Source organism: Phasianus colchicus, chromosome Z (genome assembly GCF_987193195.1).
Source record: "Phasianus colchicus chromosome Z, bPhaCol1.hap1.1, whole genome shotgun sequence".
NCBI lineage: Eukaryota > Metazoa > Chordata > Aves > Galliformes > Phasianidae > Phasianus > Phasianus colchicus.
In genome coordinates, this window is record NC_143476.1 from 68,437,566 (window position 1) to 68,462,002 (window position 24,437).

Here is a 24,437-nt window from a genome sequence, read left to right on the forward strand (position 1 = left end):
GGCTTCAGATGGAAAAACATGCGTAGGTCAAGCAATGAGAGGGGGACCTCTTTTGGAGAGTGAACCATTTTACCTTGGTGCAGGAATACAGAAAGTGTAGTGTTTGGTGTTGCAGTGTGAAGGGCAGAGTGGGCTGCATCAACTTAACTGGTATATAATATACTGCATTCCAACTGTATACTTGTTCCTCTGTGTATGCACCTTGAGCTTAGATGTAAAGGAACATTTAGGATCAGAGAAGTAGTTTCTAAGCAGTGCCGCATATACCCCTAGTGTGCAGAGTCTTTCAAAGTGTTGTGTGCTGCTACGTACTATCAGGAGTAGATGTTTCACCTCCTCTGGTGATGGTAGGGCTTGCACAAAGAAAAGAATGCTTGGGAAACCCTGAATTGGAGCACATGGGTAACTTAGTGTACCTGAAAGTTAGAGCATGTCTCACAAACATTGCTTTTGTGTGCCCTGAGGGCAAGATCTGCATCACTGACAAACTGAGCAGCATGAGCTTGCTGCACCAGTGTGGGACCAACTTCCAGTTTCAGGGGTGAGGAACACTTGCTTCAGGATCCCAACTATGATGCTGCTGCAGTATTGCAAAACTTTGCTGAAGACAATTGGAATTTATTCCAATTCTTCTTGGCAAAATTGAATCTGCATCTGTCAGGTTCCTGAGTGATGTGCTGCGTGCTGGGCAGGTTGAGTGAGGAGTGCCTCTCAGACCTTGTCCTGGTGTCAGCTACTGTTCTACTGGATGGGGAGCTCTGCCCTCACTGCTCTCAGTCTGCTGTGATGGCACTTCTGCCTGTTGGAAAGCTGTTCTCTGAAATACTCATCCATATGAACATGATAGAGGCAATAAAAAGGTGAAGCACTGAACTGCTGTGTGTGACGTGCTGGCTGTGTGCACCAGCACAGAAATCCATTATCAGCGTTGCTAGAAGATAGAATTGTGGATACGTGAAGTATAAAACAATTTCCTGTTTTTATTTTTCCCTAGTGGCTGTTGGGATTTCAATGATTAACAAGAGCTTGGAGAAAGGTGATTCACAGCCAATCCTGATGATACTGCAGTCCAAGTTTGGCTTACGAGTTGTTTCAGAATGTGCTGAAACTTATTTCAAGAATCTCTCAGAAGCCCAGAAGCTGAAAACTAAAGATGGTAAAAATTGTCCTGAACAGGACAGTTTGGTATTTCACTGTCACTGAGGCAACTGGGAAACTGGCATAATAGAGTGACTTAAAAGCATTGTAATTAAGGGGGGGTGGCTGCTAATTTTTGAAATGCATTGGGAAACGCTATACTTGCTCAAGTGCTTTTAACATGATGGTGAACAGTTGCATGCACTGTCCAGAGCATGAGGCATGCTGATGGAATAAGTCTGGCTGCAACTAGAGTCTAAGATCAAATTAACCTTTGAGAGAATTCAGAGAATTCTGTTTGAATGTCAGCATCCCATCAGAAAATCACATTACTCCCTGATTTTGTCAGCAGATAAAGGAAAGTGTTATACTTCAGCCTTAAGGGCTACTGTAAAAGGTCGGGCTCTGCTGGAGTGTCTATGGCCCATTTATGGACAGTGTGGTTTAATAGAGAAACAGGTACCTGCAACATGAGTTTGCAGATGGCGTTTTGCACAATTGACCTTATCAGCTGTACTCTAGGGCCTTTTGTCCATGAGGAAATGAGGTTTTTCCTGCTTTTCAGGATGCAGCCTTGTTTATCAAAGGCAGTGATATGGACACAGGATATCTCTGCTGGGAGCTCACTGTCAATAAGGTCCAGAGCCTGGCCAGAAGGTGGCAAAAATGTTTTCTTAGAAGCAGTCTGCATTTCTTCTGGGAAGTGATGGGAGACATGGCATATGCTGCTTCAGCATTAAACTCAAAAGCATAGTGTGCTAACTTGGTGAAGCCAAGAGTGTACAGACCTCACAGATTTTGTTCTAAAAGAGTGATGCTGTTCCATGTAATAAGATATTTTGAAACATCCTTTGCATGTAAAATGGCTCTGTAGCTAAATGTAGAGGGGAGGAGTGGGTACAGAAAGCTGTAAGTTATCAGTGTAATGGGGCATATCTGATAACAGCATATATTGTTTTCAGATTCTAATGAAAGTCCATGGATTAAACTCATAATGAAGAATATGTATAGTTACTACTACAATGTGGAAACTGAGGAAGGTACCTGTTCTGTCCCTGAAGGAGTTGTACCAAAAACTTCCTGGTTAACTGCTGAAGAAATCCAGGTAGGTGGCTAAAACATTTACTTTGACTGCAAGCTAATGAAGCATACTTGAGGAACAGACAACAAGACATGGCAGTATCAAGGGAAGAGGCTGTGCTGGGTGAGACTGAAGATCATTTTAGTTCAGTATCTGCTTCTGACAATAGCAGCATCTTCTGTCAAAGATGACTGTAATTGCAGTCTCTTGTGGTTTTCATAAAGCACAGTTTCCTGTGGTTTTCGTAAAGCAGTAATTTTTGGACTTCCTAATGGGAGGCTACAGTGTTGTTTTTAATATCCACCAATAGACACTGATGTGGGGAAGTATGATTACTTTTTACACATTCATATTTTTTTGTTTTCATATTGTCTCATGACAAAGAAATTAATGATGTGTTTAGGTGCAAGTGTAAACACTGTTTTATGTTTATGCTATACAAACAGCTGAACTCACAATGTAGGTCCTTCACAAATTCTGACTGTATTCAAGAGAGTTTCTGTAGGCAGACTCCCTGGTACAGTAAACAGCTCTAGATGACTGACTTCTACCAAAACTTTAGAAGAATTAGGAAGGCAGAACTCTGAATCCTAAAGTAAAAAAAAAAACAAAAACAAAAACAAAAACAAAAAAAAACCCTTATCTTCTCAAAAATATGGCATAACAGGCTTAAAAGAAGTAGATACCTCTCATGATATAGTAGCAAAGTACTCTAGGTTGCTCTGAAAGTAATGCCTCCTATTGATTTCTATGGAAATTACAACAGATACAGGAGCACAGTGGTACTATTTGATGGTGAAAATTCTGAACTACAAAAGAACTTGCTTCAACACAATCACCACCATTAACTAAGCATTTTGAACAAGAACCTGCATGCCATGCTTGTTTAAAATATATAGTATATATTCTGCAACATTAGAGGTGAACCAAGTGTTTTGTAGCTGCTATGATGGCATCACTGTTAGAAAAATGTTGCCCATGAAGTCCATCTTCCATCTGCTTGGGCCAAGGAAAGTCAGAGGACGCCAACTCTGGACCATATAGTGAGTATGGTAGCACAATCCAGCTAAGCTTGACAGTGTGCTCCACCATCCTCAAACTGGCATGGGGCCTGGTGTTATTGTGTTGCAAAACTAAGGTTGTCTTCTTCTCTGGCTTGACTCTGCAGTTCAAGCCTTCATCATGTTGTAGTGGTTGAAACTGATGGTTTGTCTGTGTTCCAGGAAATCATAGAAACACAGAATGGCCTGGGTTGAAAAGGACCACAGTGATAGTCTAGTTTCAATCCCCCTACTATGTGCAGGGTCACCAACCACCAGACCAGGCTGCCCAGAGCCACATCCAGACTGGCTTTGAATGCCTCCAAGGATGGAGCATCCACAACCTCCTTGGGCAACCTGTTCCAGTGTATCACCACCCTTTGAGTGAAAAACTTCCTCCTAATATCTAACCTAAACCTCCCCTGTCTTAATTTAAAACTATTCCCCCTTGTCCTATCACTATCCACCCTCGTAAACAGCCGTTCCCCATCCTGTTTATATGCTCCCTTCAAGTACTGGAAGGCCACAAAGAGGTCTCCCCAGAGCCTTCTCTTCTCCAGTCTAAATAAGCCCAGTTCCGTCAGCCTTTCTTCATAGGAGAGGTGCTCCAGCCCTCTGATCCTCTTAGTGGCCCTCCTCTTGACCCGCTCCAAGAGCTCCATGTCCTTCATGTACTGAGGGCCCTCAGCCTGGACTCAGTACTCCAGAAATCTAGAAGAATCACACCTTTCCTATTCCATAAGACAGTGCACATCACTTTACCTCCTGAGGGCTGCATCTTGAGCTTTTTCTTCAGTGGGAAATTCATGTTAGCACTCCATGAACTGCTGTTTTGACTCTGGCTTGTAGTGGTGACACCGCTGCTTGTATTTATACAGTCCAGGAAACTGCCACCTTCAGCCTTCAGTAGTGGGTCCTGACAAACATGCATACAGTGTTCTTTCTGTTCTTGTGTGAGCACTCATGGGAGCCACCTCTTGCAAACTTTGAGATATTCCAGTGTTGCCACCACCATTTCCCACATGTTGAAGCCAGTATTCATTTCTGAGCACAGTTCCATGTTCATAAGTCGCTGATTGGAATGGATGAACTGACTGAGATACTCTTCATTTTATGGTGACAGCTGTGCATGACCATCCAGAATGTGTCTTCCCTCACTTTTGCCACTGGTGAAATGCACCACACTGCCTCACTGTACTCCACTGTTTTGTCTCCATCAACATTCAGCAAGTGTTGATGAACATCAGTGGTTGCCATTTTTTTCTGCATGAAGGAATTCAGTGACATACCTTTTGCTTCATATGCACTTCCATGTCAGACACTACTTTGTTAGACTGTCCCTCTGCTGCCATCTGTCACACAGCAACAAAATTTGGTGGGTTATTAGTGGGAAAGTTCAACCTCTACTGCTGTACCAACAACATTCTGCCTCTGACACTATGGACCAACATCATAAAATAGGAGACATTACTTTCAGAGCAGCCCTTATAAGCATTCACACTGATTAAAATGTAGCGGAAAGTTGGATGGAATTGTATGTGATGAACACCTCCAGGGAGGTCGTTGAGTCACGATCCTTGGAGGTGTTTAAAAACTGTTTGGATGTGGTGCTCAGGGACATGATTTAGTGGAGGGTTGTTAGAGTTAGGGTAGTATGGTTCGGTAGTGTAGTATGGTTGGACTTGATAATCTTTAAGGTCTTTTCCAATCTGAGAAATTCTGATTCTATGATTTGATAAGCCTTACAGATAGAGAGAACACAGACCAGATCTCAGAATGGTTTTGACTTTGGTTTTCTTGCTTAGCTCCTTTTAAAGACCTTTTTCTGTGATCTCTTAACAGAACATTGTTGGGCAAGTTACAGCAGACTACAATCGGGAGCAGCTGTGGCTTGCTAATGAAAGTCTGATTGTTCAGCTGCAAGCCCGAGCAAGAGGATTCTTAGTCAGAAGGAATTTTCAGGACAGAAAAGCATACCTCCGAAACCAGGAACCATCTGCCATCAAAATACAGGTATTGTACTAGGACAAGAAGGTGATCTGGCTTGAGACACTTTATGCATGTGACAGGTTAAGTGACTGATCACTGCTGACAATATTAACTCAATCTATTTTCCTTAGCAGCAATACAGTCTTCTGCTTCTGCTCATGCATTCCCATTCTATTAGAAGTGTTCATGTTTTTAAGTAGCAAAGCCCCAGTCTTCAAAGAGTAGATCATACCCACCTGCAGTCTAAATTATTTAAATGGAAAAACTTTAAATACATAGCCCTGGCTTTATTCTGAGGTGCTCAAATCTTGTGTGGCATACCTAGCTATACACAAGACAAAATCAGAAGCTTCATTGAGTATCGATGCAAAAATTCCTTGGCAAAGCGCGACTTAAGAAATGCATTCCTTTCTACACTATCCAAACTTGTAAGTGGTTTGCCTGTGCTTCATGATGTCATAACTGGGTAGGGAGTGGCAGCTAACCTGGTATTCTTGGGCTCTGGCAGTATTACTTGGACTTTTTGAGTAAAAGGCCACCTCTTTTTAGAAACGATTTATTCAACTCCTGAAAAACAATCAACCTAACACCGCTCCCAAAGTTATGAAGAAATGTACAACTAATTGTTTTGATATGTATAGTAACTTAATGAATTATGTTATTTACACATAAAAGGCTTATGGAATGCCAACAAGTAGAAGACAAGAATGAAATCAAAGATATAAAGAAAAGATAAAGTATAGTAAAAGTTGAGAGCAGACATATTATGTCTTGTTGAGGTCCTTACCAGCGTTTGCTTTTGAACCACCAAAGTGAGCCAAATGAGGGAACTGGGAGGTTTTCATCTGTGTTACAAGGTGGTGATATTGAATGACTTAGGAATTCTAGTGACTTAGGAATGAGGCTAGGAAAAGAGCAATGTGTCAGAGCACCATAAAAATACAAGCAAGCTTACTCGTAGGCCAATTAACTTGTTAGTACAATGACAGTTTTTATGTATGTGGTACTTTTTTGTTAGTGTTTTTGGTGCATTTGCACATAGACTTGAATAAATATTTGTCTCTTATTTGTTGCAATGGTCTCTTGCTTATAGGCTTTCTGGAAAGGATTCAAACAAAGGAAAAGCTACGTTGACAGACTAAAGGTGCTTCAAAGCAATGTTGCTGCTATTGTCAAGGTAAGATTACACTGAGCCTCTGGATCTGAATACCCTTCATCCCTTCAGTTGGTGCTTAAGTGCCTGGGAATCTGAGGCGAGCAGCAGAAAATGAGTTGAACTTGTGCTCCAGAAGTTGACATGGTGTTGAAAGTCATTGACAGCTTTAGGAAACAGAAAGTCTATTGAAAGCTGGGTGTTTAAACTCTTTCAAACTTTGCTGAGCATAACTGGCTCATAATAGATTTCCTCGCACTTCCCTTTCTTAATGCTAAGTTACAAAATATTAGAACTGACAGTGCTGTCATTTCATTAGAAGCTGTCTAATATGTCTGAAAAATGTTTGCTTATCTTGGACTGATAGGACATGGTCAGGAATGGATTGCAAATGGGACATTGATCTCTTTTGAGGGAGGCTCATTTACAAATGACAGCTTAGGCTTACAGATAGAAATTACTTCCAAAGATAATGCTAAGCATATTCCTAGAGCCTCGAATTCAGCCTGCTATTTTATTTAAAACCCTTTAATTTGGTCACTGAATTGTGGGAGCCTAATGCTGCTGTCACCTAAGGCCCCAAACTTCTGAGAACAGCACCTACAGCAGAGGACTGCCAGAAACAAGTTTAAAATCCACATGCTCAATTACACACAAATCATTTCTGCAGTGTCTCTTAAGCTGTAATTTAATTTTCAGATTCAGTCCTGGGTCAAAATGTGGCTAGCAAGGAGAGCTTACAGAAAGAGGCTGCAATACTTCAAGGATCATGTAAGTCCTTTTTTCTTCATTTTGAACATGGACAAAGTAAAGTAGGGGTAATATGACAGCGTGAGTGTTTCTGAGAATCTTAGTAATGAGACTGCAGGCTCTGCACTAAACTTCTGATACAAATGTGTCCTAACTCAATTTTTTTTCTTGATTTTTGTCCATTCCAGAATGAAGAAATTGTGAAGATACAAGCATTTCTCAGAGCAAACAAAGCCAGGGAGGATTACAGAACACTAAGTAAGTGGTAAAAATTATTGGATGTTTGGGAGGAAATATGTGACTATCAATCAGTTTTTAGAAAACTTTCATCCAGGACTTTTTAGTATAGGTGGAAAACAACCAGGTTACAACTACTTGCACCTGCTTTTGAAGAAGAATGGGAAACTATTTTACATAGCTGTACTTACATAGTATTCAATTCTTGCTTTAAATGGCATAACCTTCTTTTCTGCAGTTCAGATTTCCTCCACACTGATCAGTTTCCTGAGTTTTTCAGTGTTTATTATTGCTAACTAAAAAGTCTATTTATTTCAACTTTTCAGTTGGTGCTGAAAATCCACCCTTGCCTGTCCTGCGCAAATTTGCCTACCTCTTGGACCAAAGTGACTTAGATTTTCAAGAAGAACTAGAAGTAACAAGATTAAGGGAAGAAGTAGTTACAAAGATTCGATCCAATCAACAGCTGGAGAAGGACTTGAATTTAATGGATATAAAGATTGGACTTCTGGTGAAAAACAGAATCACTCTTCAGGTCAGCAGGCTGTGTTCAGGTTCCTTTGGCATCCCAGCAGCATGTAGTGACCACTTCTATGTGTTCAAGGAGCTTGGGATTAAAAGTTAGAAGGGGCGTGATGATGGTGCCCTCGCTTGAGATTACTTCCTAGAGCACGTTGCACAGGTTGCTGTCCAGATGTTTTCTCAGTATCTCCAAGGAGAGAGACTCCTCAAACTCTGGGCAACCTTACCAATACTTGGTCACTTGCGATTGGTTAAAATTGGAAAATAAAGGATTCGTTTGCTTGTCTTAAATAGCCTTGTCAAAATAGCTTGTGTAAAAGTTGTCCCAAGCAGTATATCTGTTTGCTACTGAATGTCACTCCTGGTGGTAACTGCGTGGCAGATTTTAAGCATTTTTCCTGTGGTAGAGTATAGAGAATAGTCCTCTGATCATATTTGAGATCTTGTTCGTTAATTAAAGAATGAATGAGTATTTAAGTGAGATTATGTTTCCCAGACAGTCACTGTTGCATAGCTATACTGGTGGCAAGGTAAAGATGTTCAAAAGATCGGTTAGTGACTATAGTAGCAAAATGTACTAAGTTCCCAATAAATTATCTTGTAGAAATCTTTAAAGTATTAGAAAAACGTTTATCTTTTTGCTTTTTTGGTGAATATAGTACCTACATTTGTATCTCATTGTCTACAGGATGTGGTATTACACAGTAAGAAGCTTAATAAAAAGAGCAAAAATCAGCTAGAAGAGATGGTTATGGTTGACAAACAAGGTATAAAAGGCTTGAGTAAAGAGAGAAGAAAAAAACTGGAGGCATATCAGCATTTATTCTACCTTTTACAGGTAAGTCAAGGTAGAAATTAACATGGCAGCAAATTGCTAAAGAAAAACGTGAGTGCTGCTTACTTTATTCTAATCTTTACAAGAGTAACAATACAAAAAGATTTCCAATGAATTGTAGTTTATAGACCACTGTAAAATGCTATCTCCAGTTTCTAGTATTTCCTGTAACTGAGAAAATCCTTGCTATCCATGAATAGTGCAAGATGTAATGCTGTTTGTCTCAGAAAACTGTGAGATAATTTGTTTGTTTTTTGTAGACTAATCCCACATATCTGGCAAAGCTGATTTTCCAGATGCCTCAAAACAAATCAACCAAATTTATGGATACAGTCATCTTCACTCTCTACAACTATGCATCCAACCAACGAGAAGAATATCTACTTCTCAAACTTTTTAAAACTGCTTTAGAAGAGGAGATAAAGTATGTGCTTTTACTACAAAATTTCAGTTATCTTACAAACAGTTCAATTTATTTGTCACACCTGAATAATGATAATAATTTTGTTAAATTTTTCAGTTGCTGTAAAAGCATGTATATATGTAATTTGCTTTCAAAATAATTACTTGCTTCTTAATTTAAGCTATTTCCAGTTTTAAAAAAAAAAACTATATTTCTATGATGAAGAATATGTTTATAGAGTTGCTTGAAAAAGTAAATGGTAAGGCTTCTTGCTTTTGTGATAAGGAGCTTAAGGGTGGGGAAAATAAACACACGTTCTGAAAATACAGAATTGGTGGGAAGAAAACGAAACCTTGCATTTCACAGGCATTTCAGCTCAGAATAGATATTTTACTGATCACTTACTGTGCTCTGTTTCAGGCACAAGCATATTAGCATTAGCAGAGAATAACTGTTAGATTATTCTGTAAGACAAAATTATATGAAGTAGACAGCATAAATGTTTCAACATACAAACACAGATAACATAGATAACTGCACACATAAGATCTAAGAACTCTTCTGTTGTTGATACAGCTCTAAGGTAGACCAGATACAGGACATTGTCACTGGAAACCCTACTGTCATTAAGATGGTTGTCAGCTTCAACCGAGGTGCTCGTGGACAGAACACTCTGCGCCAGCTCCTGGCACCAGTGGTGAAAGAGATCATGGAGGATAAATCCCTCATAATCAACACTAGTCCCGTGGATGTGTACAAGTCATGGGTAAACCAGCTAGAAATGCAAACTGGTGAGGCCAGGTGAGTAGGGAAGATAAATATATAATCTCTTGAATACCAGAGGGATCCTTCAGTTCAGTTCCTCTTTCCTTCTCGGACAAACAGTGCTTATATCCATACTTCCTTCCTGCATCTTTTGGAAGCACAATGAGAAGTTTTCTTGGAAAGGAGTGCTTGTAATATTTTACTTTAAGCTGATCTGAACAACAAAAGGATCACTTTCCTGGTCATGAACTTCAGAAGTCATCTATTTCATCTTTGTGTGTAGTTAACCATGCCATAAAAAGATTTACCCAGGTGTTATTATAATTTAATAGTAATGTCCTGTCCTTCTGAGGAACTATAGATTAGAACTTACAAAACCGCTTTAGGGGGCAGGCAGATGATGTCATGTGCCAATCCTACCCAAATTAAATTCTCTCTCCAAAAAAAGCTAAGGCACCTGAAATGTTTGTTGCAAACTTCAGCTGTATTTGTCATGCCTCTTTCTTGTGTTCACTGATGGTCCCTATGAAGTAAAAAGAAAAATGTTCATTCTCAAATATATTTAGCATGTTTGATGTCTGTTTGTTTCACAGTAAATTGCCATATGATGTTACCACAGAACAAGCGTTAGCGCACACAGAAGTTGTCAGTAAACTGGAATCGTCGATTCAGAGTTTGCGAGCTGTAACTGACAAAGTTCTCACATCTATATTTTCATCTCTCAGTATGATGCCGTAAGTGCTGAGTGAGGTCTCTCCCAGCTTCTGCTCACATGAGCAGTGAAGCTTCATGCAGACCTCACCAACGGTGATACTTTCCAATTACATGGCTTGATACGTGCGTCTCAAATGACATTCCCAGTAGAGGGAGTGGTTTCCCCACTTCAGCTCTGCTTTGGTCTTGTGAATGTCTTGAAACTTCTTGTGTTTTCCATTGTTGTCTCATTTTGTGTTTTAAGTGGCTGAAGAAAGAGCCAATAACTTGGGTTATTTATACGATTTGTTTGTTTCATGAAAGTCTTTTCACTGTTTTATTTTTCATCTGTTCCATTCCACATGTAGTTACGGAATGAGATATATAGCCAAAGTTCTGAAGAGCTCACTCCATGAGAAATTCCCAGATGCAACAGAAGATGAACTACTAAAGGTAGATTTCCAAGGGCAAACTGCCAACAGCATGTTCTTTTAATGCGAAAAGGGATTTTTATTTGATACTATCATTCTAAGGAACTGAGAACACTAATCTTTGTTGAAAGAATCTGGCATTACTTGGGTTGTGAAGGGGTAATGGAAGAGAAAGGAGTTTTGTTGCTACAAACTATCTTTCTTAATCTGAGTCCTTAGCAAATCCTAGTGACAGTGCTCAACCTGTTTTGGAAAGCCGATTCAATAATACTTCTTACCAGGTTGGAATTTGTGACATATCTTTCTTGTTTTGTACCCCACCAGCAATCCTTTCTGATTTTTTTTTTCTTCCCTGAACTTAGCGTACTGAAAGTCATAAACAGGAAAAAAAGTTTGTAAATTAAAGACAGAGGAAGAGCTCTCAAAACAAATTATTGCTACATCCTTTCATTGAATTACACTCACTTAAGATGGTTGTAAAAGTGGAAATGAGGCTTTGGCTGAAAAGCATGAGTGAAGAGCACAGTACTGGCATAGTGGCCAACCTTAGGCTGTCACTGTCATGGTGCCTCTCTAGAGGGCCTTAGGAAACTTGCCTACTGAGCCAACAGCCAATTGAGAGACTGGAGACTTTCACATTAGAGCTATTTGCATTTAAATAAATAGAATTTTCAAATTTGCCTTTATTAGTGTTTAATTAAATTGTTCTGAAATTGCAAGATATTCATTTCAATGGGACTTTCCTGTTATCTTTGCAAAAGTAAGTGTCTTTATAAATAAATAAAATTCTTATTCCCCGTTTTGAATGCTTCAGATTCCTCAGCTAAAAAATTAATTCTGCTTCTGTACTCTAGCAGTGCTTTGGAAACTCTTGCAGGCAGCATTTCTCAAGTAATTCCAAATGTCACTTCAGCGATACAGGTTAAAGTATTGCTCAGCTTTGGAAACAAGTAGAAAATGAACATAAGGCACCCATCTGTAAATGCTATGTAAGCTGGAGGTTCTGTAGGTGATTAGACATAGCCTAACTGCAGAAAAAGTTCTGTTTTTGCAACTAAGAAGGATCTGCATGATACAAACCATTGTAAGATTGCTATAGAGTGCAGTTTTGGAAAACCTGCTCTCTAGTCTCTTATAAGGTATTAGAAACAAGGGGTCCCTTGCCAATTAATATAGCTGTTTGTAGCACTCCAGAAAATGAACCTATGAAGATGGACCTACCAAAGTGTGTATGAAAGAGTTGTATGAGTCTGTATGTGTGCAATTCAGTGTGTTACATTGTCTTTTATAAAGACAACAGTACCAAAGTGAAACTTGATTGTACAAATCCATTACTGATATTGGGAGATTCTTTAAAAGGCAAAATTTTCAAATACAAAGATCAAAAGCTTGGAATATGATTTTTTTTTTTTTTTTTTTTTCCTGTGGGCTAAATCTAATGAATGTAAGAACTGAACTTAAGGATGCATAAGTGATCTTTGAGGAGTTGTTGGGACAAAAGATTGATTCCACTCCTGTGTTAATATGGCATTTAGTACTTTAATGGACTAGACCTTTTGTGTTAAGTGAGTGTTTTTGGACACTTGTTGAAGTATTGGAAGCATTTGTATGAAATGAGCATTTAATTTTTCTCATCCATAATAGTTAAGTAGACATCCCAGAGCCATTTTAAACTGAGTATTTTACTCCAGTGTTTAAAAATAACAAACTATAAATAGTCTTGGTTTCTGGCACTAGCTGGAATGTGAATTAGAAGATTTTGAAGCATGTCTGGTAGGTTGCTGACAATCAAAACCAGATGGTTGTCTTTAATAGAAATATTCTAATTTAAATCAAGCAGCTTTGATTATTCTGGTAACTTTATGTCACTGTTTAATATTTTGGGAAGAGCTTGCACAAGAAAGTGATTGGTTTGGCATGGAAGTATGCTTGTTTTTTAATTATTCTGTAATGGTGTAGTGCCCATTACTGTGACTGCATCATATAAAACACCACAGGCTTTTCAGTTGGCCATGTAGGTAACTTGTACATCCCAGGAATCTTGTATGTAAAGCAAATTTCTCTTCATCTTCTTAGATTGTTGGAAACCTTCTGTACTATCGCTACATGAACCCTGCCATTGTTGCTCCTGATGGTTTTGATATAATTGATATGACGGCTGGGGGCCAGATACACCCTGACCAGAGGAGGAATCTGGGCTGTGTGGCAAAAGTCCTTCAGCACGCTGCTTCTAACAAACTCTTTGAAGGAGAGAGTGAACATCTGTCATCTATGAACACTTACCTCTCACAGACATACCAGAAGTTCAGGTATGGGAAGCACTCACAAATAGCAGTAAAGTGGTACAGTAAGAATACTCTTCTTGAATGAGTAAGGCAGGCTAACTAGTTCGTATGAATTCTTAAATAAATAAATAAAATACATTGATTTGCCCTGCCCAGAGTTGAAATTGAGAGAATTTAGCACTGCAGAACTTGAAGTAGTAGGATGTTGTATTTCTATTTGAGTATTACACGGACCACTGATCAGTCCTGCTGATTTGGTTGCAGTAGGATTGCCACAAATACAGAAACAGTGTTTTCCTCAGTCAGAGCTGAAAGTTTTTTCTGGCAAAAAGACTTAAGATGAAAGAGTTGCTTTTTTCCACTGTTATTCTTTCATTTTTGTGAAAAGATTTTATTCTTTCATCTTTGTACTGTCATAGGAAACTATGTTTTGTTACACTCAGGGACACACTTTTGTTGATATTATGACCCATCTTTTGGGGTGGCTGCTATTATTATCTTGCAGTACTCTTCTGTCTTGTGACAAGCTCATTTTTGTAACATGTCCATCTTGAATGAAAGCAAATGTACTGTTACATATATAATATATAATAGTATATATAATGGGTTTCCTTGAGAGAGCAGCCATGAACACAAGGGTTAGTCTTTCTATTTATTGAAGATGCTATTTAAGAGCATGTCATAAACGTGAAGAATAGAATAGAAAGTATAGCACGAATAACAAAAGTTAATTAAGGAGAGAATGTATGTGAGTTGGCCCTTTGATTACTACAACAAGAAGAATGTGTCTTCCAATGAAGCCAACTTCTTTCAAAACTGAGTCTCCTGGGCTCTTCACTTGAAATAGAAGTTATTTCCGTGAAAACTTAAGACATAACTTTTAAAGCACTAAATTCAGACCTCTATGAACATTTTAAAAGTATCAATTTATCACTCCTTGCTGAGTAAGGATAAAAATCTAACATCAATAATAACATTTCAGCAGATGTAGAGGAAAGCATCATTAGTGTTTGAAGGAATCTGTCAGAGACAATATATTTTTACATCAACACAAAGCGTTGATTGCAGATAATAAGAGAAATATAATACATGTTGAAGACTTGATTGTGTTTTTTGTACAGCCTAATTAAAGAAGGGAAACAATTATTTATTGTTCTCAATTATTTACCTCATTTTTTTTCTTAGGAATTTTTTTCAGGCAGCATGTGATGTTCCTGAACCAGAGGAGAAATTCAATATCGATGAATACTCTGATATGGTGACCCTCAGCAAACCTGTCATATATATCTCTATTGAAGAAATTATCAATACCCATTCGGTAAGTGAATACACTTATCAGGAGACCTGAGCTGTATGGATTGTAAATAATTGTGAGAAACTGTCTCTGAGGAAAGTGTAAAGTCTGTTTTTCTTTCTTTCGAAATAATTTCTTTAGTACTTGAAAAACTATGGAATTAAGTATTAGATTTCCCTTTTCCTATAAGACTGCTTCCGCTCATTATCTTGAATGATGATGAGAATATAATATTGTATAATGTGGGGAACGTTTTCATTTTCTTCGAGTATGGCATTGCTAACCTACATTTATAAATATACTTCCTCATCTTGGTTAAGACAGTGAGCCTAATTTGAAGTTACTGTTCCCCTGGGAAAATAGGAAAACTCAGTGCATTTTGTGACTCATACGTCATTTGTTGTGTTGGAAGCAGATGCAGATGTCTGATTGAGAATGGACTGAAGCTGTGGCTTCCTGTCAGTTCTTTATGCTGGGTAAAGAACAGATTAACTGCAGTCCATAGTATGACTCATTAGGGTGTAAGTTAAATGTCTACCACATGGTGCTCATAAAGATGGGGGGGGAACATTATTCATTTTCTAGCTTAAAAAAAATAGGGAGATGGGAAAGCATGGTAGAGAACCATGGAGAACTTCCCCATAACTTTTTCTGAAAGACTATAGAAAATAAAAAATGCTTCCCATACACCAGAGTACAATTTGGCTTTATTCAACTGAAAATAAATAGCCTTGATTGCTAAAAACATCTTAGGTGGTTTGTCTTCATGGGTATTTTTTTTTTTTTTAATTTTGTTAAGGCATTGACTTATTTCTTTATGATAATCTTAGTCAAATACTTCTTCTAATGAAGCTGTTCCATCTCTACTTTGTCCATGGAACCATAAGTGATTAATTATTACTATGCTATTTTATATTTGTTCACAAAATACAAAATGTGAAATAATTTTGTGGACACTAAAGAAAGGAGATCAAGGAGACTGATGACATCAAACATGACCACTATACACAGCTGTATGCCTAGAGAAAGCAAGCAGTCAAGTCTGAATAATACACATTCTCCTAATGCAGTAACTCTAGCAGAGATGACCAGTGCCACCTCTTCCACCAAACTTCCTATGTGCCTTCATCTTCTCTCACTATACCTTCCCTGTAAACGTAAATTCAACTTTCTGTTCTGCAGCTCAAAAATTAGTTTGAATAACAGGAGATGAATAAACATCCTGTCTTCTGTCATATGCCATTCAGCTTAAAAAACAAAATTCTCAAATTTGCCCTCTGTCATCTGTGGTGATGCTTGTTTAACATTTGTTTTGGTTGCACAACTCCATGGGATGTAGTTGGAATGAGGGATCTGTTGGATTTGTCAGCTTTGTTTTGCACCTCTCTGTATGTCTCTCACCTTTGCACCAAATAATCTGTTCTGTGAAAGTATTTGTCATTTGTGCTTGAATAGCATTATTTATGTTGAAGTTTTACCCAGTATGACCAGTGTTTCTCAGCAATTCTCACAATATAATCAACGTTATGTACACTGTGGTGCAGTTGCTGCACTTCAGAGTGGAAAAATTAAATTACGGGCCTGTAATTCTCATTAACTGTTTTGTATGTAAGATTGAAATACTGGGTTTGGGCTTTTTACTTGTCAGTAAGGTTATGGTTACTAACAACTTCTAACTGACTATAGTTTGCAGTACTTAAAAGACTTAGAAACCTGGGATGGTGTAAGGCATCTTCCTATGCGCTACTGACCCTGTCTTCATCCCTTTACATGCTCAGTTCAGGATGCAACACTGAAAAGCTTTACTTGAGTCACTGCCCTTTATTATATTTTATTAGCTGTGAAGGTGTATTTTGAACTTCTTTGTGCTCAGCTGTGATATTCAGCACTGGAAATGACTGCAGGAGGAACACCATAAGCTACTTTGCATCAGGAACAATTCTAAACTTATTGTCTAGAACTCAGCATCCTTCCTACTCACCTTGGATCCTCAAGAATACCAACCACAGTGGGTCTGGTGTTCTGGCATACAGACTCCAGATTTGTATGCAAGTATGTTTTTCAGTCTATAGCTTCATTTACTTTTGTTTATAGCTACTATTAGAACACCAGGATGCCATTGCCACTGAACCAAATGACCTGCTGAACGAATTGCTGGAAGGGCTGGGACCTGTTCCTGATGTGGAGTCTTTCCTTGGTAGGCCATTATTCATCTTCATGGTTAACATGAAGTGGGATTAGACAGGTAGTAGATTTAATTACTGCAAGGGACACAAACTCTCATCTCTCTCATGTTACCAGTCTCTTCATTTTCTAGAGAATTGTGCTCTGAAGACTTCTTCTGACATCATGTGCTATAGCTGAGCATTCTAATAGTGGAACTAAGTGCAGTGCTGTTCAGTCAATACATCCAGCTCTGTTTGACAGCACTGTTGTTACATACACAACCTCTAATTTCAATACTGACCTTAAAGATGAATTACATTTTATATATATGATGCTAGTGCTTCTAAAAATCGTCAATTTGCACTCAAATTGTAGACAGAAAATGATTTTTTAATAACCTGACCTTAAGATTTATTGTTAGTTGCAGAAGAAAAGAGAATTTAAATGGCAGTTTTTAAATTCTGAGACTTAATCATTCAGATAAAAATGAAGTTTTAAGAGAATACAAATCTGTTATAAGGTTGTAAGGAATAAATTGGCTGACATTTAATCTGCCATAATTGTATTAGAATGTGAACTGCCTGCCTTCCTATTCGGAAAGAAGTTATAACATCACAGGTAATGCCAGCCTCCAAGTGAATAGCTGTTATTTTGTTTTTCACAGTTACGTACCTGTTAGGATGAAGAATGTTAAATTGTTTGTATTCTTCTTTAACAGAAGGGTGTCTCTTTCAGAGCAGTACATAGGAACAGAAGAAACTAGAGGCGTTTCCAAAATATTATTATGTGGGCTTTAGTAGTAGATGGCTTACAGTTTTGTTTGTTTAAAGTTCAAAAAACAAAAAGCTGCTATGAATGGTAGGAATGGGCATGCTATTAAAACTTCTGACAACGTAGTGATTTGTCTATGCTATTGTTCTGTCTGATGCACTGACACATGGGAAAGTTGGCAAACTGAAGTGAAAGATGTTTCCTTGCAGGGGAAGGGTCTGTTGATCCCAATGACCCTAACAAGGAAAGCACACTGAATCAGCTTGCAAAAACAGAGATTTCATTGTCTCTAACAAGCAAATATGAGTTGCGAGAAGGTGAAGATCAGGACCTCAAAAGCCTGATGATAAAGTAAGTTTAGCTCAAAAGTATATATTCTTAAATATATTAATGTGAGTTTCTTCCTTGTTTAAATGTGTTTTTGAGTTTTCAAAAGCCAATTTGTATTCAGATGTACTCAGACTTCTGAATAAGTCAGAGAAACTGTCAATTATTCCAGAACTTTTTTTTATCTTTCCATAAGCTTTACTGCCTCTTGTATTTTGGACCATGACTAGACCAACTAGTGAATACTTCTCCAGGAAGTTCTAAAATAATTCTGCTTTAAAACATCACAGCCTTAGGAAATTCAAGATGAAAATCTATTTAAATGTGTATGGGCGGACAGTATTACTGTTGTCTCCTCCCCCACAAATGAAAACTTGTTCCCTGACCTACTGCCATCAGCCACTGGAAGAGGATGTGGCTGTCACTTCTGCATGAATAGTGCATGCTTTCATGCAGGGAAAGGAAATGATGTTTATTCTACTTGGTCAGCAGATAAGAAATGGGTACTGGGATAACCCATAAAGTCAAAATCTTTTTCATAAAAGCATTTACTAGCACCCCTTTTTCAAAATTATTTAAAATTGCCCTAAAAAAGTATTAGCTTATAATAATGTCCTGTGGCTAATTGAACAATGGGATGTGTTTCTTCTTTACTTCTATCTTTAGTCTTACCTCCTTCCAGAGAAATATCAATGTATTTATTTTTAAATGGCTTTGTTAAGGCATCTGTGGCAAGACCAGTGATTTATAGTTACCTCTGTCTAGAAGACTTCAAGGTGCAAGGGAGCTTCCTGATGTAGCAGCTTACCTTCCTGGCACAGGAAGAGTGAGGCTGTGGTCTACCTGTGCTGTCAGTCATTCCCACCCTGCTGCTCCTTCTGTGAAAACTCAAGTCAAACTCAAGTAGTCCGCATTTTTTTTTGTAATGTTGTATGCAATTATATGCAATTATATCTTTTATCCCACCCCACTTCATATTTGTCAGAACTACCAATCTTGACAAACACAACAAAAAAACTCCACCTCTTTTTAAAAAGAGGTGGTCGTTTACCCATGTAAAGTTGAGGTTTTATCACAAAAGATATGTTACTTAAAAACCTAAGTTGCATCTTCAAGTTTCTGTTGACTCCTAAGGACAATGAGCTGTATCTCATTTGTAATAGAGTCCTCTAAATAACATAGTTCTGTGGCAGGACTTTCCTCGAAGTATTATAGATAAGCTTCTACCAAAAAAGAACTTGCTTACATATCAGCGTGCAACAGCTTCCCTTCTTTTGGTGAGGACGAGCTCCATGTGCAGTCACTGGAGAAACATCCAAAGTGTGCATCAGTGTCTTATGCCAGCTGCACAACTCCTTCAGATGTTCAGCAGCTTTGAGTGCTCTTCCACTTCATTTTGTAAACGTGATCCTTAATGTACCTGCCTAGTTCAGATTACAGAAGTATGACCTTTCTTCCTCCTGTTATATCATGATCATAATTAAACTACTCATGCTGTTTTGCTAAGCTAAGTGGTGAAGTGTTTTCTAAAGTGAAAGAGAGAAAAGTATGTGCTTCTCTTTTGACTATGCAGAAGTCAGATGTTCAGTTGTCAGTGGAAGATCTGAAATACAAGAAACTAAGCATTACCAAGTATAAAGGGCATGCTAGCTAGTTTTACTATTTAATAAATTAAATGCAGTAACGATCCTTTGACAACTAATATCCATGTATCCTTTTTAAAAGGACCAAAAGACTTATTGTGGATATGATACGAACACAGCCAGGGGATACACTTCCAGAAATATTAGAAACAACAGCTACTGCACAACAGGTGAGTGCTGTGTTGTATCTGAATAGGGAAGAAAATTATTTTATTCAGATACTTGAAAGACTTAACAGATCCCTGATGGCTTTTCCTGTCACTGTTATAAAGAAATTGTTGTCAATTTTAAACTACTTAGCTCTAGAGCATTTAAAATGCAAGACTTCAAATTGCCTTTCAGTTTGTGTACGGTAACGGCTTTGGGGGAACATAGCAAGATTTAGTGTTTGTTTGTGTTTTTTTTTTTTTTAATTAATACAACAACAATAGCGTTTGTAATTCTTTAAATGTTTTATAAACATGTCCTTTTCTTTCGTATGCTATATTATTATCAAATAGCCTGAGGTGTATCCATCTGCTACTTCTTATTTTCTCTTGTGAACTTTTGAATCTTAAGTTCTCTGCTGCCTAGTATATTTGCTTAAGCAACATAAGCAAACACAGGCCTGGGAATTGCTGCTAGGAACTGAGTGGGAAGAGCTCCCAGTTAAAGATGTCCCCTGGAGATACTGACTGTGCAAATCTTAGCTTACCTCAGTGTGTGCATGTGAGTTGTCATGCAACTAAGCCACCAAATCTTCTAGCTAATTTCACATGTGCTTGAATTAGTTGAAATTTGTGTCTACTGTGATTAGTTACTTCAAATGTGGATAGTAAGGTAAGGTACAAACCACTTGGTAAGAACAGAGGAATAAAGACTGCACCTCAATCTTTAGTAATCCCCATGAGAACTCAATGCATCTGGATGTTTAACTGTTAGACTGAATTGGAAAGTAACTGTTCTGGATTTCTTTTTACCCAGGAATCTGAGCACTCGAAACTTGTGGAAAAACGTGCCATTTTAGATTCCAAAACTCCAGAGAAGATGAAGCGCAGTCAGTCTATTTTTGAAGATGGGCAGCTACCAATAGAACAAAAGAAAAGGAAAATTCAGAGAAATCTCCGGACTTTGGAACAAGCCGGATTAGTCTCTTCAGCAACAAAGTACCAAGAAATTATAAATGAGATTGCTAAGGTAACCTTGTGTATGGATGGGTCTTAGGCATCTAAGTTCAACCCAGTCTGGACTGAGATAGTAAGAGATAATCAAGTCTGGATAACAATTGCTACAGCTGCACATTATCCAGTTCAGGTAGTTATGCAATAGAGTACTATCTTTCCTTTAGATCATCGGTGAACTAAGATTTGATTCTTCTTTGGATGCTCCAGTCTGTTAGTGTAACGCCTAGGAAATGGTAACAGAGTTCAAGACACCACAGCTTGTATTCACTTAGCTTCAGCTACCCCCAGTCACCATGAGCAAGCAGATACAGGTTTGCATGCAGAAGAGACAAAACTGGTGTTTGGCATGGGCCTTAGTGCCAGCATCTGCAAGGCTAGCTTTTTAGCTGAAAGTTCCAGTGGCTCTGTTGAGTTTTGAGGCAGCAGTGTTTGCAGGGGCTGTGGTAATCCTGCACTGCAGCACTGCAGGAAGCAGAGAGCTTGGAACCATGCACCTGATCTCCTTTCCAGCTGTTGTCTAATAGCTTCATTTACCCAGAATTGGAAAATTGTGATTTCCCATCACTAGCAAACCAGAGTAGCGATGTGATTATCTTCTGTTCAGTCACATAAACTGTAGTGCTTAATACCAGTCACTTTTTTCTAAATATCAAGTTAATAATCCTACTACGTAACAAATCTGAATCTTCTATTTTAGGATATCCGGAATCAGAGAAGATACAGACATCACCGAAAAGCTGAATTGGTGAAACTTCAGCAGACTTTGAATGCACTTAACTCCAAGACAGCATTTTACGAAGAACAAATTAATTATTACAACACCTATATAAAAACTTGTTTAGACAACTTAACAAGAAAGTGAGCAGATTCTTCTTGTCTCTTAATATTTCTACACGTTCTATAAGGAAGAAGGGCAGGTAGAAAGTTTTCTTTCCAACAGATAGATATGAGTGGGAGTCTTCTCAGTGCATACCTCAGAGATCCAAAAATTAACTTTAATGGCCAATTTTATTCAACTCCTATTACTGTATGCTTCCAAACTGCCATTTTTAAGTGATGACTGTGGACTCTTTTAGATAGGGTTTGCATTTCAGAATGAAGTTCAAATAAACACTAGCAAATATTCTTTCAAAATCATTGTGAAAAATGTTTTGACTACTTGTGAAGCGTATAAAACTCCCCTGAATTCTCAGACTTGGTCTGAATATTAGTTCAGTTCATTAATAGCAGCTAAGGAGGGCAATGAGTAAAGAAAAAATAAAGCTAGAAGAGTAGCTGAAGTATAAAATACAAAATTTTGTGCTGATAGTTTAATCACAAGCCATTTTTCTTCTTCTCTCCTAGAAATTCAAGGAGGTCAATTAAACTAGATGGAAAAGAGGAGGTGAAGGGCAGCAAGAAACTGAAGCAGGCATCATTAAAGTACACTGCTGCTAGGCTGCATGAAAAGGGTGTTATCCTTGAAATTGAAGATCTTCAAACCAACCAGTAAGTGTGGCACAAAATAAGCATTTTCTAATCCACATCTCCTTAAGGAGTCTGGCTTTTGCTAAAAGTATTTTCATCTTCCTGCATTGCATCTAACATACCTCCAGACTTTAACATTTGGAGGAAGCATGACTCATAACTCCCTTTTTCCCTTGCACTTTGCTGCATTACCTTAATAAAATACTGGAATTAAGTGGGTTTTGACATTAGCTTAGATGAGATGCATACAAGGTGGGCAGCACACCCACAGCTAAATAACTGATTGATGCAGATGTATCAATTATTTTTTACTTAGTGACCAAGCACTTTCATATTGTTGAGTAAATACCACATAGGCTGTTTCCTGACTATGATAAGATGAATAGGACTGGTGGCTTACCAGGCCTGTTCTCTGTGGTCTGAGCTACAACCATCTCTCCTGTCCGGAGTAGTGAGGTTTTGTAAGGGTCTCTTCTTTGTAGTGTCTGTAAAAAGTGCTACCATGGCTATAGTTCCAGCTTACAGAGCTCACATTTACAGGCCAGCTGGCTATGAAGATTTCTAAGGTAGATCATTTAATTTGCAGTGTGGTTTCTCATACCTTACTGCTTAACTAATAGCAAAGTGACAAATGGAACAGTGCCAGGAGCAAAATTTAGGACAGCATTTCTGACAGTCCTCCAGAGTCTGAGCAAGAGCCAGTGGCTCTTGCTGCTGCTGCTGGGAGGGAGATAAAGCTGATGCCTCTGGTGAATTTTTTTTTTTATTCTGCAGATTTTCCTCTTGACTGATTCTGAAGTATTTTAAAACTGCATAGCATACATACTCAGTGACTCTTATGTTTTGATTTAAGGTTTAAGAACGTGATGTTTGATATTACACCTGGAGAAGAAGTGGGTGACTTTGAAATCAAAGCAAAATTTCTGGGCGTTGAGATGGAAAAAGTGCAGCTTCATTTCCAGGTAGAGTTTGAATTTTCTCACTGTGCTCTGTAGCTACGGTTGCATTTGCTCTAAATAGAAAGAATTTCAGACTTCTAATATGTCCATGAATTGTTTGATCACTAGACAGGTTAAGAAGACAGGTCAAGTAGGGAATAATTATGTAACTTGTGTTGGATGCTAGGTTTGGAGTAGAGATAATGTATATGCTAGAGTGACCACTGCATGCATCAAACCAAATGCTATATTAGTTCAGTGGAAGGAGTAAAAGCCAAGAGAAATAAAATACACAGGAAACAATCTTTTTTTTCGTTTGCTGTTACTAATGGCCTATAATTAGGGATCTAGAGAACATGCAGTGTTTTCATACCTACCTAGTAGTTGCTTGTAATTGTTTAAATTGTGAAGGACCAGCAGCTTAAGATGGTTATTACATGATGAAACTGACTCGATCTGGTTATTGTGAGGTACGAATTCAAGCAAAGGATAATGATTTTATTTATGATTACAGGATTTGCTTCAGATGCAGTATGAAGGTGTGGCTGTAATGAAAATGTTTGACAAAGCTAAAGTGAATGTTAATCTGCTCATATTCCTGTTGAATAAGAAGTTCTATGGAAAATAAGTGTCTTCGGATATCATGGACTACATCCGTCTGTGGGAAGTCTACTCAGTATTTTTTCTTGCTTTGAAACATTTGAAATTTGTCATTGGATGCTTTTAACTTTAAAAAAACTAAAACACCAAATATTCAGAGGAATGTACGCAGTGCCTTTGCATCATTGATAGTAAAGCAGAAAAAAATAGGAAATAGAATATTTTAAACACTTCCAGATCTCATTGGTGTAGGTACCTTTCAATCAAAAATATTGTTTAGGACACTCAGCTCTTGTGGATATTAAGTAGACAAATTGAATTTAGTTGAATATATATGCCTCTTTCTATTAAAAACATTTTAAAATGACCTCAGATACATAATATAGTTTGTATTAGACTTTTAAGTATTTACCAAAAGAAATCCTGATTTGTTTCTAGGGGATAGCTTGCACAAATATTTAGTTACATACTAAGCCTATTTTCTGGCAGTTGTCAATTGAAAGGAAACTTATTGTGCAATTCAAAAAATTTTATAGGTAATTATAAAGTGACAGTAATGTTTTACTGTGGAAAAATATGTTTTGATTCATTCCTACTAAATAAAATGCACTACTGCCTTGTGTAAAATGACATTTTCTACATTCACAACTTTTTGAGTGGCATGGGGGTATCTGAACGGTAAACAGCTGTTCAGTTTGAAGTATTTGAATACATAAATTGTGCCTGTCTGTTTTTTTTTTTTTTTTT

General features: G+C 37.9%; 1 protein-coding gene across 7 annotated transcripts in view; it reads left to right on the forward strand.

Moving 5' to 3' along the window:
- Nucleotides 1-24,437, forward strand: part of IQGAP2 (IQ motif containing GTPase activating protein 2) — a 115,901-nt gene extending 91,464 nt beyond the window's left edge. For all 7 annotated transcript variants that reach the window (XM_031610136.2, XM_090132363.1, XM_031610138.2 and 4 more), the window contains 22 exons: nucleotides 995-1,156; nucleotides 2,100-2,242; nucleotides 5,101-5,271; nucleotides 6,341-6,424; nucleotides 7,100-7,171; nucleotides 7,339-7,408; nucleotides 7,714-7,922; nucleotides 8,598-8,747; nucleotides 9,005-9,168; nucleotides 9,724-9,948; nucleotides 10,506-10,646; nucleotides 10,974-11,058; nucleotides 13,113-13,345; nucleotides 14,507-14,639; nucleotides 16,710-16,812; nucleotides 17,762-17,903; nucleotides 19,605-19,692; nucleotides 20,486-20,698; nucleotides 21,383-21,543; nucleotides 22,030-22,173; nucleotides 23,006-23,114; nucleotides 23,605-24,437. In XM_031610136.2, coding sequence (XP_031465996.1) covers nucleotides 995-1,156; nucleotides 2,100-2,242; nucleotides 5,101-5,271; nucleotides 6,341-6,424; nucleotides 7,100-7,171; nucleotides 7,339-7,408; nucleotides 7,714-7,922; nucleotides 8,598-8,747; nucleotides 9,005-9,168; nucleotides 9,724-9,948; nucleotides 10,506-10,646; nucleotides 10,974-11,058; nucleotides 13,113-13,345; nucleotides 14,507-14,639; nucleotides 16,710-16,812; nucleotides 17,762-17,903; nucleotides 19,605-19,692; nucleotides 20,486-20,698; nucleotides 21,383-21,543; nucleotides 22,030-22,173; nucleotides 23,006-23,114; nucleotides 23,605-23,718 — 3,116 coding nt within the window. In that variant the 3' untranslated portion in view covers nucleotides 23,719-24,437. The remainder of the gene's footprint in view (nucleotides 1-994; nucleotides 1,157-2,099; nucleotides 2,243-5,100; nucleotides 5,272-6,340; nucleotides 6,425-7,099; nucleotides 7,172-7,338; nucleotides 7,409-7,713; nucleotides 7,923-8,597; nucleotides 8,748-9,004; nucleotides 9,169-9,723; nucleotides 9,949-10,505; nucleotides 10,647-10,973; nucleotides 11,059-13,112; nucleotides 13,346-14,506; nucleotides 14,640-16,709; nucleotides 16,813-17,761; nucleotides 17,904-19,604; nucleotides 19,693-20,485; nucleotides 20,699-21,382; nucleotides 21,544-22,029; nucleotides 22,174-23,005; nucleotides 23,115-23,604) is intronic.